The 15,830-nt window shown below is 52.6% G+C and overlaps 3 protein-coding genes across 3 annotated transcripts; 1 reads left to right on the forward strand and 2 right to left on the reverse strand.

Annotated features, from left to right (window-relative positions):
- The first annotated feature begins 28 nt into the window (after positions 1-28).
- Positions 29-9,202, forward strand: STEHIDRAFT_121732 (atypical/PIKK/FRAP protein kinase). Its single transcript, XM_007304441.1, has 32 exons — positions 29-225; positions 283-415; positions 466-1,010; positions 1,063-1,264; positions 1,318-1,420; positions 1,474-1,664; positions 1,718-1,836; positions 1,888-1,960; positions 2,012-2,212; positions 2,276-2,513; positions 2,568-3,012; positions 3,071-3,304; positions 3,360-3,974; positions 4,036-4,139; positions 4,195-4,480; positions 4,533-5,278; positions 5,356-5,466; positions 5,545-5,722; positions 5,781-6,035; positions 6,093-6,282; positions 6,336-6,499; positions 6,560-6,760; positions 6,816-7,109; positions 7,165-7,270; positions 7,334-7,471; positions 7,530-7,777; positions 7,834-8,187; positions 8,265-8,427; positions 8,507-8,605; positions 8,671-8,736; positions 8,813-8,918; positions 8,988-9,202. The coding sequence occupies exons 1-32, from the start codon at positions 127-129 to the stop codon at positions 9,001-9,003; spliced, it is 7,023 nt and encodes a 2,340-aa protein (XP_007304503.1). The 5' UTR covers positions 29-126; the 3' UTR covers positions 9,004-9,202.
- Positions 9,203-9,747: 545 nt separating this feature from the next.
- Positions 9,748-10,951, reverse strand: STEHIDRAFT_147340 (uncharacterized protein). Its single transcript, XM_007304442.1, has one exon. The coding sequence runs from the start codon at positions 10,859-10,861 to the stop codon at positions 10,292-10,294; it is 570 nt and encodes a 189-aa protein (XP_007304504.1). The 5' UTR covers positions 10,862-10,951; the 3' UTR covers positions 9,748-10,291.
- Positions 10,952-13,109: 2,158 nt separating this feature from the next.
- STEHIDRAFT_57276 (uncharacterized protein) lies at positions 13,110-14,630 on the reverse strand (the record flags this gene model as incomplete). Its single annotated transcript, XM_007303905.1, has 6 exons — positions 13,110-13,358; positions 13,434-13,829; positions 13,886-14,023; positions 14,097-14,329; positions 14,393-14,443; positions 14,504-14,630. The coding sequence occupies 6 exons, from the start codon at positions 14,628-14,630 to the stop codon at positions 13,110-13,112; spliced, it is 1,194 nt and encodes a 397-aa protein (XP_007303967.1).
- Positions 14,631-15,830: the final 1,200 nt, after the last annotated feature.

Here is a 15,830-nt window from a genome sequence, read left to right on the forward strand (position 1 = left end):
AGTGTGGCGAGCTACCGTCTTCTACGCACACCATCTGCTAACTATCTCATCCCGTCTCTGGCCCACTCGTCTCAGGACTCTGTGATCCGAGGCTCTTAGGAGCTCTCTAAGTCATTGGCTACGAGTATGGCAACCCAGTCGGACTTGTTGATTTCTATATTCCAGGGACTCAAGAGCAAGAGTCCCGAGACGCGACTCCAGTCCGCTCAAGAGCTCCGTCATTATGTCTGCCCAATCTTACTTTGTACAATTCATGTTCATATTACTGACAGATCGAAATAGGTATCTGTTCGTGTGCTCGAACTGCCCTCAGACGCTGCCGCAAAACTCTGGGACGACCAAATAAACAAGAGTCTATTCGAGCTCGTACATGGCAATACAAGTGTGGAGAAGTTGGGAGGTCTGTTGGCCATAGGTGCGTGTGTTCCCAACAGCATAACATCATTGCTCTGAACTATGGATCAGACCACTTGCTTGATGTCAACGATGAAGAAAGCATCGAGTCCAAACAAAACCTCTTCCGGTACTACAACTATGTCAAGTCCGTTCTGCCCGACGCGGACATCTATGTCATGCTTGCAGCTTCAAAAACTCTGGGTCATATTGCCGAGATAGGCGGTTCTGCATTTGGTGATCGCTTCATGGACTACGAGGTGCCTGCTGCTATCGGACTACTGCAAGGAGACAAACAAGAGCCAGGCCGTTATGCGGGTGTTCTCATCCTCAAGGAGCTCGCACGGAACAGCCCCACCTACTTCCACACCCACATCGACCTCGTTTTCGAGAAGATCTTGATTCCACTTCGTGACTCACGCGTCATCGTACGAGAAGCTGCAGCAGAGCTTCTTGCGGCTTGTTTGGAGATTGTGACCCATAGGGAGCGACAGGCGCCTAGTCGGTTCTTGTACAAGGTGTTACAAGACGCTCAGCTTGGACTCAAGACTGCCGCACCGGAAGTCATCCATGGATCACTACTCACTTTCCGCGAACTCCTGCTTCATGGTGGCATGGTAAGAACCCTTTCAGTATAGTCTAAGAGACCACCTCCTGACTCGTGAACAGTTCATGAAGGAAGGCTTTCTCGACACTGCCGAGCAGATCATCCGTTTCAAGAACTCTCGCGATGTCCTTGTGCGCAAGATGGTCATTACCCTCATTCCTACCCTTTCAGGGTACGATACGCAGACGTTCTCCGAGCATTTCTTACACAAAGCTATGGCACACCTTCTTGATCAACTCCAGAAGCCTACGGAACGGTCGTTCGGTAAATACTGAGCAGCTCTCAGCATGAACATAGCTAATGGATATGATTTCTAGCCTTTATTGCCATTGGCCACGTTGCTACAGCGGTCGGAAGCGACATGAAGCCTTTCCTCGAAAATATCATGGCTCAGATCAAATCAGGCCTAGAGAATAGGGGGTCAGTCGACTATCCTCTCTTCTTTACCATTGTACTCATATCGCAGTCCACAGAAAGAAAGCTCCTTCCGAGGAACCTATGTTTCAATGTGTTGGCATGCTCGCGTCTGCGGTCGGCCCTAATTTGACGAAGCTCCTCCATGATCAGCTCGATTTGATGTTCAAATGTGGTCTTAGTGAGCCACTCAGGCAGGCTTTGGTCGCCATCGCACGCCATATTCCGCCTCTGCTGAAGACCATCCAAGGTGTGTGTTTTCGCTATTGGATAGGTTCATAGCATGCTCAATGTTTCCCGAAGACAAGCTACTGGACCTCCTATCCGTCATTCTGAGCGGTCAGGTTTACAAACCGTTGGGCGCACCACCGACACTTGTCCGTGACAATTCTGCGGCTACGAGAGAATTGAACGGTGCCCAGGTATGACTCTCTTTCACCTTTACTTTGGTAGCCACCTAAATATTATGATAGAATGCCGGGACCACAAAGAGTCCAGAGTTGATCACACTTGCACTCAATACGTTGGGCTCATTTGACTTCAGCGGTATGTTTTCTGACTGAGAATGTGAATTATTACTGATACTTTTTTACTCAGGCCATGTTCTTAATGAGTTCGTGCGGAACTGTGCTTTGCCGTATTTGGAGGAGGACCATCCTGAAGTGCGAAGGGCTGCGGCATTGACATGTTGTCGTGTATTTGCACGAGACTCCATCTGCTATCAGGGTAGTAATCACTCGATAGAAATCATTAGCGACGTACTTGACAAGCTGTTGACTGTCGGTATCGCCGATCCTGGTTTGTACTTCATTCACTTCTTCGCATTAGCACATACTGAACGGTTCCTTTACATGGTGTCAGACCCAACGATTCGACAGACCGTGCTCTCGTCATTACATGAGCAGTTCGACAAGCATCTTGCTCAGGCGGAGAATGTTCGATCGTTATTCATCGCTCTCAACGACGAGGTTTTCCAGAACCGAGAGACGGCTGTAGGCCTCATCGGACGATTGGCTACGCACAATCCGGCATATGTCATGCCGTCACTTCGCAAGGCTCTGATTCAGCTTCTTACTGAGCTGGAATACTCGACCGTCATGTCCGTATCCACAGTTGTCTTTTCTTTGTACTCTGAGCTGACTTGATATCATAGGCGCAATCGCGAGGAATGCACCCATCTACTCACGCTTCTTGTTAGCGCCACCCAACGTCTCATCAAGCCATACGCCCTTCCCATGCTCCGTGTACTCCTCCAGAAAGCCAATGACAGCAACGCCACTGTCGCCGCCAACGTTCTTATGTGTATCGGTGAACTGACCTGTGTCGGTGGCGAGGATGTCGTGCCACACATCCCGGAACTCATGGAAATCATCATCGGGAAATTGTCTGACTCTTCGATTTCGAAAAGGGATGCGGCACTGCATACACTGGGTCAGGTGTGCTCGAGTACGGGCTATGTGATACAGCCTCTTTTGGAGTATCCCCAGTTGTTGCCCGTGCTAAGCAGAATCTTGAAGACGGAGCCGACACAGACAGTCAGGCGCGAGGTCATCAAGGTATTGGGGATCCTGGGTGCATTGGATCCATACAGACGCAAGGTAAACAGATTCTGTGCCCGCCAAATGCTATGCTTATACTGAGTCTTTAACCTCGTAGACCAAGCCCGACGAAGAGTCTCCGAACGAGTCTGCTGCCCCTGCTGCAGAGGCTATAAACCTCTCGTATACGACTTCCTCCGCATCTGACGACTATTATCAGACGGTCGTCATCAACTCTTTGTTGGGAGTTCTCAAGGATGCATCCCTCAGCAGCTACCATCACTCAGTCATCGAGGCTATCATGTCGATCTTCAAGACGCAAGGTCTGAAGTGTGTCACCTTCCTCCCCCAGGCGAGTCGCAAGTACTATGAATGCTGTTCAACTTTCTGAGTAATCATTCTTCCAGATCATACCAGCCTTTGCGAACGTAACCCGGAACGCAGCTCGCTCGCAGGACTTCCATCTTCAACAGCTCGCTATCCTCGTTGGTATCATCAAGCAACACGTCCGGAACTACACGCCCGAGATCTTCAACCTTGTCACTGAGCTTTGGGAGAACACCTCTGTCCAACTTCCTCTAGTCTCTCTCATCGAGGCTCTCGGAAAAGCGCTTGATGCGGAGTTCAAGCCATTCCTCCCTATGATCCTTCCCCTCGTCCTCAAAGTCTTCGACGGCGACCTCAACGACAAGCGCTCGAATACCCAGATCAAGATCTTCGACGCCTTCTTGACCTTCGGAGCGAACATCGAGGAATACCTCCATCTCGTCATTCCTATCATCGTGAAAACTTACGAGAGAGCAGACGCGCCAACTGCGTTACGCAAGAGGGCAATTGTAACAATCGACGGGTTGAGCAGTCGAGTCAACTTTTCGGACCATGCGTCGAGGATCATTCACCCACTTGTGAGGGTCTTGGGCTCATCGAATAATGAGTTGAAGATGGCCGTTATGGATACGCTGTGTTCGCTGCTGTTGCAACTGGGATCAGACTTCGCTATCTTTGTGCCGACGATTAACAAGGTGAGCAAAGTCGCTGATGCGAATTACCACACGGTAACTGACTCTAACTTCATCTCGCCAGGCTGTTCTCCGTCAGAAGGTCGTTCACCCACGATATGATAACCTCGTCACCAAATTGCTGAACGGCGAGCGACTGCCTCAAGAACTCGGGACCTTGGAACTAATGTCAGTCATGTACAACTTCAGCTCTTTTACTATGACTGACGATTTTGTCTTGCAGCATGAACGAAAGCAACAAAGCACCCGAGTTTTCTGCTCCCGCTGAAGCCGCTAGGATGATGGTGAACCAGCAGCACCTCAAGCAAGCCTGGGACACCTCGCAGGTCTCCACGAGGGATGATTGGATAGAGTGGATGCATCGCATTTCGGTCGAGTTCATGAAAGAGTCGCCGTCCCATGCTCTGCGCGCTTGCATGACTCTGGTCGACTTGCATCCGCCTCTTGCAAAGGAGCTGTTTAACGCTGCATTTATCTCTTGTTGGAGAGAGCTTTATGAGCAGTATCAGGTATGTCCGTTGACTTCACGTGCTCCGAGTGCGTTCTCATTCCGTACTATAGGAGGATCTCGTCCGTGCTATAGAGTTCGCTATCACTTCCCCGACGACGCCATCGGATCTCATCCACCGCCTTCTTAACCTTTGCGAGTTCATGGAGCACGAAGACCAACGTTTGCCCATCGACAACAGTACGCTCGGAGAATATGCTCTGAGATATCATGCATACGCGAAAGCTCTCCATTACAAGGAGCTCGAGTTCTTCTCTGAAACGTCTCCCCAGATCATCGAAGCACTCATCAACATCAACACAAAGCTTCAGCAGCACGATGCTGCCTGGGGAACTCTGCTTATCGCTCGTGAACAGTACGACGTCACCAAGCATGAGGAGTGGTATGAGCGTCTCGGTCGATGGAATGAGGCACTGACGACGTACGACCAGAAATCCAAGGATGAACCAAACTCCCCAGAGGTTGCTATCGGAAGGATGAAGTGTTACCACGCGCTTGGAGAATGGGACCTGCTCGCGACGCAAGTCGAAGAAAACTGGTCGAATGCGAATCACGAGGAAAGACGAGAGATTGCCCCCATGGCAGCAGCAGCAGCTTGGTCGCTCAATGACTGGGACTCCATGGACGATTATATCGCGACCATGAAGCCGGATTCTTCTGACCGGTCATTCTACCGCGCCATTCTCTCCGTGCATCAAAACCAGTTCCCCAAAGCGCTCGCTCACATCACCAAGACTCGGGATTTGCTGGATCTGGAGCTTACCTCACTCGTGGGTGAAGGCTACGGCCGATCTTACAAGTTGAGTCACATCCTTCCTTCTTTTCTCACCGAGACCTGTCGGAGTTTGACCGAACGACGTTGATTGTACGTTACAGCACCATGGTCCGGGCACAGATGCTCTCCGAACTTGAGGAGATCATTAACTACAAGCAGTATGCCGATCAGCCTGAAAGGCAACAGACCATCAAGAAGACCTGGATGAAAAGGTAAGAAGGACTGTCTTACGTTGTTCTACCTTGTGCGTGGATGCGACTCCCAGGCTGATCCGCGTGCATCTTTCTCAGGCTGCAAGGCTGTCAGCCCGATGTGGAAGTCTGGCAGCGTATACTCCAAGTTCGCACGCTCGTTCTCAGCCCTGAGGATGATCCTGTAATGTGGATTAAATTCGCCAATCTTTGCCGCAAGTCCGAGCGGATGCAGCTTGCGGAGAAGACAATCAATTCGTTGCTGTCGCAAGAGAGGGTGAGTGTTTGTTTGACACGGCTAGAACGTCGAGATATACTGATATGTGCTCGAGCAGCATTTGAAAGCGCCCCCGGACGTTGTTTACGCACAACTGAAGTATATGTGGGCCTCGGGTTCCAGGGAAGAGAGTTTGCCGTTCCTTCGCCGATTCTCGGAGAGCTTGTCCAGGGATCTGCAATCAGAGAGTTCAGAACGCGGCCAGCGGTCAGCAGTCCCTAAGCAACAGCTAGACGAGCTATCGTGCCTCTTGGCTAGATGTTACTTCAAGCTGGGCGAGTGGCAGATGGAGGTTCAAGACAACTGGGCTACCGTGAGTCGTACTATTGTCGAATGTATTCGTGCTGTCACTAAAATGAGCCTTATGTAGCGGAACGTCAAGGATATCCTCCACTCCTACCTCCTAGCCACACACTATGACCCGAACTGGTATAAGGCCTGGCACACATGGGCTTTGGCCAACTTCGAATACGTGGGCCATTTGACCCACCAGGCCGAGACGAGGACTCACGACCTCTCTGGGAGTGCACTGATACCGCACATAGTACCGGCTGTGCAAGGTTCGTAGATGATCGCTAGCCTCAGCTTCCATTGACTGATCTCGTGTCTTCAGGCTTCTTCCGTTCCATCTCCCTACGCAACGAGAACGCCTTACAGGATACCCTGAGACTCCTCACGCTATGGTTCAAGTTCGGTGCGCACGACGAGGTCAGCCATGCGATGACCAGTGGTTTTGGTAGTGTCGAGATCGACACATGGCTGGATGTAATCCCTCAGGTGTGTCCACAGTTGTTGTATGACCTGGACCTAGCAAGAGACTGAACCACTGCTTCTAAGATCATCGCTCGTATCCAAACACCCAGTGCCAATATTAGACGGAACATCACCAACCTCCTCACCGATGTCGGAAAGCATCATCCACAAGCCCTGATCTATCCCTTGACCGTCGCATCCAAGTCCTCAAGTGCCGCCCGGAAGAAGGAAGCTATTGACATCATGGAGAGGATGCGCGAACATAGTCCGGTCATCGTCGAACAGGTAACGGTTTCTCCTCTGAAATCAAACCACAACATCCTGACTAACATCCCTGTAGGCTTTGCTCGTTAGTCAGGAACTCATCCGTGTCGCCATCCTCTGGCACGAGTTGTGGCATGAGCGTCTTGAAGAAGCATCTCGACTGTACTTTGCGGAGCATAATCCAGAGGGCATGATCTCGGCCCTGGACCCCTTGCACGATTTGCTTGAGCAAGGTCCGACGACAGCACGAGAGACGTCATTCGCACAAGTGTTCGGTCGTGAACTGGCGGAGGCCCGCGAGTCATGTCGTCGCTACCGCAGGTATGGCGAAATTAAGGACCTTGACGCTGCCTGGGAGCTCTATTTCGCAGTAAGTCTCGTCTTTGTGTAACTATCAATCAAAAGTGGCTCATCCCTTGCAATAGGTCTTCAAGAAGGTCGAGAAGCAATTGCCTCAGCTGACTACACTGGACCTCCAGTACGTCTCGCCTGCGTTGCTACAGGCACGGAACCTCGAGCTCGCCGTGCCCGGTAAGTCGTCCACGCGTCGGTGGCTCGTAACGTTCGTTTCTCACGTTGTCATTTACGCCACAGGAACATACCAGAGCAGCAAGCCTGTCATCAAGATCATGAGCTTCGCGACCAAGTTGACCGTCATCGCTTCGAAACAACGACCGCGTCGTCTCTCTTTGAAGGGGAGCGACGGTAAAGACTACCAATATGTTCTCAAAGGTAAGGACGAATCTGTCAATCCGCTCAATCAGCGTATTGACTCTGATGCCTTTCTCAGGTCACGAGGATCTCCGTCAAGACGAGCGGGTCATGCAGTTCTACGGTCTCGTCAATACCTTGCTCTCGGTCGATACTCAGAGCTTCAAACGCCGGCTGCACATACAGCGTTACCCTGTCATTCCATTGGGCCCGCACGCTGGATTGTTAGGTTGGGTGCAAGACAGCGACACGCTTCACGTTCTTGTCAGAGACTACCGAGAGTCGAGAAAGGTCTTGCTCAATATCGAGTACCGACTCATGCTTCAAGTACGTGGCCTGCTCCGTTTCGACCGTAATCTCACTCACCGTGTCCCCTTTTCTAGATGGCACCCGACTACGAAATCCTCATGCTCCTCCAAAAGATCGAAGTCTTCGAATACGCACTCGAAAACACGACCGGCCAAGACCTCTATCGCGTCCTCTGGCTCAAATCCGTCAACTCCGAGCACTGGCTCGAGCGGCGCGCGACCTACACCCGCTCGCTCGCCGTGAACAGCATGGTCGGCCACATCCTCGGGCTCGGCGACCGGCATCCATCCAACTTGATGCTGGAGCGCAAGACGGGCAAGGTGGTGCATATCGATTTCGGAGACTGTTTTGAGGTCGCGATGCATAGAGAGAAGTTCCCGGAGAAGATTCCGTTTAGGTTGACGAGGATGTTGACGCATGCGATGGAGGTGCGTCGTGGCGGTTTTTTTTTCTCTTTGTCGGTGGATGCTGACTTTTTCTTTTCGACGTGACGTGATGGTTGTAGGTCAGCGGTATCGAGGGTAGCTTCAGGAATACGTGCGAGATCACGATGACCGTGCTTCGGGAGAACAAAGAATCGCTCATGGCCGTCCTCGAAGCCTTCGTCTACGACCCTCTCATCAACTGGAGACTGATGCCCACAGACGTCGACAGTCGGCGACTCAACGGTGCGACTCTCAGTCCCTTTTTCTCCGTGTCCGTCTTCTTGGACTAATGGGCGACGTGCTTTTATTGTGATTGTTGTAGGATCGGACGCGACACGGACGGCGGAGTTGGCGAAGGTGACGGCGTATCCGCAGGGTCCGACGAGGAAGCTGAAGGCGGACGAGAACGATATCTTGAACGGTTCGTTTCTCTATGTTCATACCACTCCAACCGCAACATTCTAAAATTATTGTTCCTTGCCACAGAGGCGCAAGAGAACCGGAACGAGCGTGCGCTCGCGGTGTACAACAGGGTGCAAAACAAGCTGACTGGTGCGTACTCCCCTCTTTCCTTTCCTTCCATTCGCTGTTTCCACGGTTTCCATTGCTGATCATGCGTGTATTCCAGGCCGAGACTTCAACCCGGACGTGGTGCTGAACGTCCAGCAACAGGTCGACAAGCTCATCCTCCAGGCGACGTCGCTCGAGAATCTGTGCCAGTGTTTCTCTGGATGGTACGTCTTCCGTCGGCTGTCCCTGTGAAGGATCGACACTGACTTTTGCGGTTAATTGGGATTTGCTAGGTGTGCGTTCTGGTAAAACTAAAATCTTACTTCTCAACGGAGATCTCATGGACGAATGGACGAATGGATGGACGTTCGCTTGGTTTAGACATTTTCTTTCTTTCTTTCTTTCTTTCCTTCTTTCCTTCTTTCCTTCTTTCCCCCTGTACCTTTCGATCCCTACCGTTCTCGCTGTTGTAAATTATCACCGATATCATGATCATGTCCCTTCTTCACCCACCATATAAGTACTGCGGTCCATCCAACGCCTTTCTATGCTCAACGCTCCCGACTACGACTACGACTACGGCTCTGGATCAGACCGATACAAGTACGAGTCGTTTCTCATATGCATAATGCAGTCCACGACATGAGACCGCCTTGTTGCCGCGCAACGAACCGGGCCGATGTACGCGGTGTCTATGACCTCTGATCATAACAAGACCAAATAAGCTCCTCCCCCAAGTTGAGCGCGCTCTGAAGTTAACCTTCCTTCGACCTAAGTTAGACTGCAGCACGGATATTTGAAGGGAGAATCTTGTAAATCTGGACTAGCCATGCAGATTCCAGAAGTCTGTTGCTGTTATTTTGTAATGCATACATGCATAGACGTGAACGTGAACGTGAACGATTCGTGCGTCCGAGTCCAGACAGGAGACAACTCTGTTAGCAGTGTCAATTGTGCATAGTTCGGAATCACTGTGCATTGCATTGCATAGTTCATAGTTCGATGAAGAATGAAGATGAAGAGTGCTATTGCTATTGCTATTGCGTATTGCGGGGAAGTGTAGACTTTAGACTGTAGACTGTAGAACGTGCGAAGAATGCGAAGAAATGCGAAAAGATGTAAGTGCGTAAGAATGCGAAGATGTGCAAACATGGAGGATGCAAAAATGCAAGTGCGGCGAAGATGCGAAGAGACGCAAAAACCGACGAACAACATAAACATCAACCTAACGTTAACGTTAACAGTTCGATCGTGACATGCAGGCGTGCGCGTAGGTCAATACTGTGAGAGAATGTGAAGCTAGAAACCAGCCAACCAACCAAAAAAAAAAAAAGCACGAAAAGCACGAAAAAGAACGGGAGAGGAGGTGAAACTCGCGAATAAGCAAGCAGGTCGAGTTCATCCGAAAAATCGAAAACCAAAAGCGAAAACGAGCGAGCGAAACAACCAAACAAACAACCAAAAATGAGAAGATGAGAAGATGATGGCAGATGTACAACAGGCAGCAAACGGAGAACCGGGTATCGCGATGATCATACACACAAACAAAACAGAACAAACCTACACTCACTTTATTTCCCTTCCCCAGTTCCCCCGCCTAACCATAAATCACGTCTCCACACCCACCTCTCCCACCCACCTCTCCCCCCTGCACATCCACGAAATGGAACCTCACAGCCTTCCTCACCCCCGTGCTCGTACTAGCACTAGTCATCGTCGAAGGCGAAGGCGATTGACTAACCCCCCCAACGCTCAAACTTCCCTCACTCCCATTCCTATCCCCCCTCTTCCCGTCCCTCGCCCTCATTTCTTCTAACGCGCTCATTCCCATCCTACCCGCGCCACCCGCACCACCCGCGCCACCCCTAACACCCAAAAACCTCGAAAGTCCCAGTTTCCCGACCAAGCCCGCCTGTTTGACGGTACCATCGAGTGAGGTGGTAGGTGTAGTAGGCGTCCCAGAACCAGGAAACGTATACGACGTCGCGGTCGTACCGGACATGACGCTCTCGAGCGTCGTGAGCGAGCCGGAGAGGGAGGACGAGGCCGGGGTGGAGGTTAGTGTTCGGTCTGAGTGGTCTTGTTCTCGGTCTTGCTCTCGGTCGTCGTGAGGGTGTGGGGAGAGAGAAGGAACGGAGACGGAGATGGGCGACGGCCGTTTTTTCATGGCGGAGCGGGAGGGCGGAGGAGGGTGTGGATGTGCGTGCGCGTGTGGGGAGGTGGACTGGGATTGGGTCTTCGATCCAGTATTCTTGCTGATGCTCTGACTCTGGCGGACGGTCGAATCTGAGGCGTGGCGCACATTCGGTGGGTTGACATAATGATGACTATCGACTCCACCAGCAGGTGCAGAAGGGGCAGGAGATGGATAGGAGTGACGTTGTCGAACACGAGCGGGCGGACGCGAGGCCCAGCTCGCGTTTGAGAATTTGGTCAGGCCGGGGTTATGATGTTGATGATGTTGATGACGAGTGTGCTGAGGGTGGGGATGATGGTGGTGGAGGCGGTGAGGGTGGTGTGGGGATGTGTAGGGTTCGAGGCGTGAGGGGATGTGCGGGGTGCGGGAGAGGTGGAGGCCCATTGCGATTTGGGAGACGGTGGGCGCTGCGGTGGATGAGGAGGAGGAGGGAGAGGAGGAGAGGAAGGTATCGGGGGCGTGGCCGTGCTCGTGATAGGACGCGGAGGGACGATGCCGCCGAGTCTGAGAGGGCGCACACGACGATGGATCAGTCACTTGAACGGGATGATAGACGAGAGACAAGGAAGAAAAAACTAACCAGTCCAGCACCCTCCTTCGCCACCTGACTCTTCGTGCTAAACGACCTTTTCAACGACCCGATTATCCTTGACGTGCCCATTTTCAGGCCTAGGTTTAAATTGAGGTTGAGATTGAGATTGAGATTGAGAGAGGTGCTGGGGCCGGGGCCGGGTTCGGCGGAGGGCCAGGAATGGGAGCGGGTGGGGGTGGGTGGAGGTGCGGGCGCGGGGAAACGAGGGGCGGGTGAGGATGAGGAGGGGCTCATCGTGGATGTGGATGCGGATGCGAGTATGAAGGTGGAGAGTGAGGGTGGGGGTTTTGTACAAGGGTTTGTAGGAATAGTGGTGGAGCTAGTAGGTATTGAATGTTAGATGGATGTTGTGCGGCCGAAGAGCTGCAAGTATGAATGTATGTATGGACAAGAGTCGTTGGGGACACGCTCTGGCCGCGCTAGGACAGGGCCTGTAGTGTGATGAGCTGGAGATGAAAGAAGATGACGAAGGTCGCGTGCGCTCGTTCAACAATCTGAAGCCTTCGATACGTACAGATACCCACGCTTACGGAGCCTTCTCGCTCACCAATCTTTTGCTTTCGTTGGATGAGTCTTGCGTTGTGTTGAGTGAGTATGTGCCGACGAACGAAACAAACAGGCCGTCCACTAAGTACATGTGTATATATCCCACCCATTTCCCTCGGCCTGTCTCATCCCGCTCGTCGCCCGTTCCCAAGTTTCTCCGTCAGCCGCATTCGCGTCAGGTCTCCGGCAACGCTTGTCCATGGCTCCCACGGTCCAGGCCCCCTCGCTCGGCTGCCTGACTTACGTAAATAGGATCAAGCTTTGTGATTGGCTCATGACCTTCTGCGAGCATCCTTCCACCTCGTGTTCGCGACCGGATTCAAAGCTGGTTCTCACGGTACCGGTGGGACTACCCTTCAAGGATCTCAAACATACGTATCCCAGTCCTGAGCTTCACATGCCTCAACACTCAGTCTCCAAACAAGCCAGTCAAATCAATTATCACGTCCCTCGGCTCAGCGCTCAGCACTCAGTACTCCATAACCGACCAGTTCTAGTAGGCTGGCTGTCAAAAACGAGCTAATAGGTGTTCTAGATCATGATGTAAATGTACGACAAGGACTCAGATGGGTGGAATGAAATAAAAAAATGTGGTGGTGGAATAAAAAGGAAACGAAGACGAAGACGCATGCGCATTCTGGGATTGTAAATTGCAGGTTGATAATCGCTGATTGTGTGAAGGCTGTCAAAGGTAGAAAGGACTTTTGAGTCAATCGGGAGGGGGGGGAAGGGTAGAAGAGGAAGGGAGTGGGTGGGTGTGAACTCGGGTGGTAGAAAGGGTGGGTTGTGAAGAAGAGAAAGAAAACCAAGAAGAAGAACAGTGCTAGTCGTTCGTTACTGTAACGCCACTACTATCCTATCCTATCGCAGCCGCCGCATCAGGCTTATATCGTCTTCCTCCACGGTGGTAGGAGAGAAAACTCGTTGTCAAATGTCAATCAAGGGTCCGTCCAAAGCTCAAAGCTCAAAGCTAAAGCAAGAAGTAAGTAAGTCGAGCAAGTCCTACTATATACTACGTCGATGCACATTATCCACATCATCCCCAACCACATCATCCCCATCCATCTCCAGCCTCGAATCTCAAACAAACATCGCATGCATCCCAGCGACCACCACGCCCACCGCCAACCCCACGACCCCACTCGCGCCTCCAAGCACAGCAGGCAACGCCCCGCTCGTCGAGTTCGACGAAGACGAAGAGTTACCCGAGTTCGAGCTCACGCTCGCCGCTGAGCTCGTCGAGTTCGAGTACGGGAATGACGTGTTCGTGTTTGTTTCCGCATACATGTTCGTAGCGGGGATCTTCGAGCAGTTCCCAATCGGCTTGATCTATGTACAAAACCCCACCCATTTTATTTTCAGCACTCCAAATTCCATTCTATGCAAGGAGATGAGGAAACTCACGGTAAACGCAGGGTCATGCGTCAGCGCCGCGCTGAGCGTATACCCAATCGCAAGGTCCACAGTAACCGCATACAAATCATGTTCAAGCACGATGAACCCCGTATCCATCGTGCTCGCATTACCCAAGATCGCCTCGAACGTCGCGAACGAGTCCGGGCCGGTGACAAGCCCACCCGCGACCTTCCAGTCGTTCGTGTCGAATTGGCCGGCCTCGTCGGTGCGCGTCCAGATGATGGGCACCATACCCATAGCGAGGGAAATGGCGCGGACGCGGTCGTCGATGTCGCCGTAAGGGGGACGCATGGTTGTGGGTGTGACGCCGAGGACGGTTTGGATGGCTTTGCGGGTCCAGCCGAGTTCGGCGACGATTTCTTCGGTGGTGAGGGAGGTGAGGTGCTGTGATACAGTAGAAGTTAGTCATAGGAACGGAGGTCGAAGAGATGTAAACGTACGGGGTGGGACCAGGTGTGGACGGAGATCTCGTTGCCGGTCATGTACTCCTCGATGAGCACGCTCGGACGCTCAATGACACGCGAGCCAACGACGAAGAACGTCGCGAGGAGGTTCTCCGTGTTCAAGTAATCGAGAAGCTCCCTGTACCATCAGCACCACCAGTCAGTAACCCATCTCCATCTCCATCAACCTACTATCTGAAAGAAAAACGCACTGGGTATAAGGACCGGGCCCGTCATCGAAACTGACACCCCAGGTGAGCGGGTCAGGACAAGCGACGATATCGGTCTCGCGGGTGTATCCACCACACGTCCACCAGCCGCGGTCCTTGGCCTCTCCGCTCGAGGTCGGGTCGGACGCGCAGGTTCCGTCGACGGTCGGGTCCCAGTCTGGGATATCGAACCCGTCGAGTTCTTTCAGCCATTGCTGGACTTCGTCCGAGCCTGGATGATAACATCGAGCATCAGTATGGTGAAAATAAGACGAAAGGAGGGAAGGAAACGCACTGGTGTCGGGAACTTTGTCCTGGGCGGGCCAGTCCGCGGAGTTGAAGACGACTACATAGCAACGGTTTCTCAGTCATAGATACTAAATGATGGACACGAAACGAGACGCACAAGCAGTAGGAAGAGCAGGAGCTCCTTGGATGGGAGGCGTCGCGCCGGGAGAATACGTCGTGGTGAGGGACATAGTCGCCTGCGAGACCATGCCGGACGTGAGCTCGCTGAGCGGGAAAGTCGTCATGCCCGTGACGGTCGACGCAGCAGCGGCAGCGGTGCCAGAGGCAGCCGCGGTGGTGGATGAGCCGCTGGCAGCAGCGCTGGTGGACGTCGCACCGGTGGATGCGGGCGACGAGGCTGAGGCGGCGGAGGAAGAGGCGGCAGCAGAGGAGGAGGATGCAGCGGCGGAGGTAGATGCGGAGGAGGACGCGGCTTGACGCTTTGCGAGGCGGGCGTGGTTAGCGTGTCCCTCGTGGGCAGCAGCGAGGGCGACGAAGGGCAAAAGAGCGGCGAGAGCGGAGAGCTTCATGGTGATGATGATAAGAAAGAACGGTATGTAGACGAATGGAAAAAAAAGGTGGGTGTCGGGATAGGTATAGCTGGTGGGGTATTCGAGAGAATGTGGGTGTAGAAAGAGTGACGGTGGGGGCTCGAAGGCCGGACGGGACGAGGAGAAGGTGGAGGGAGAGAGAAAGAAGGGAGCTGGTCGACCACGACGGCGACAACAAGAGGCGACGCCCAATTCCCAATTCCCGCCCCCCGCCTAATTCGTCCAACCCCTGCCGGACGTGCCAAGCACTCTTGGCATCCTCATCCCAACCACCCTCGTCGTCCGAATCCACAGAAGTAAGCCGTGCAGTTCCACCCAATCGTCGCCCTTCTCTTGCTCTTCGCTTCAGCTCGATTTACTGCACAAAAACCCGTCAGTGTTCAATGCTGCAATGCCATGATGTCGTTGCCAAGAGGTGTGCATATCTTTCATCCAGGTGTGTCGGCGCCAATGTTTGCCGTATCTAGCCTACTACAAATAAATTAACAACTCTTCGTGGATGTTGGCGAGGAAGGGGGACACGCTCGTCGCTCTCAACCGGTGCGGCTCCACCACCTGACAGCGAGTTCCCGTAGGTATGTTTCGTATTGTGTTCGAATTCGTTCCCTGCTGCGCTCGTCTCTCTAAGCGAAGTGCGAGTTGTTGTGGAGAGCTACTTTATACTTACGCGATGATGGCTTTGACCCAGTGGATTCAGAAGCCCTTTCGAACGCTGCACACCACGCTGCTACTCGACTGCGGTTCTCATCTCGCCTCCCTCGCAGGGTTCGTCGAAACACGAACTGCGTACGCATATCCCTGCATATATACGTACTCGATACTCTTTCTCTCGCTCTTTCTCTGTTTATCCAAATAATTGCGTCCATACTCATTCGTTTCTTTATGGGCCTGTCC

Source organism: Stereum hirsutum (genome assembly GCF_000264905.1).
Source record: "Stereum hirsutum FP-91666 SS1 unplaced genomic scaffold STEHIscaffold_7, whole genome shotgun sequence".
Classification (NCBI taxonomy): Eukaryota; Fungi; Basidiomycota; class Agaricomycetes; order Russulales; family Stereaceae; genus Stereum; species Stereum hirsutum.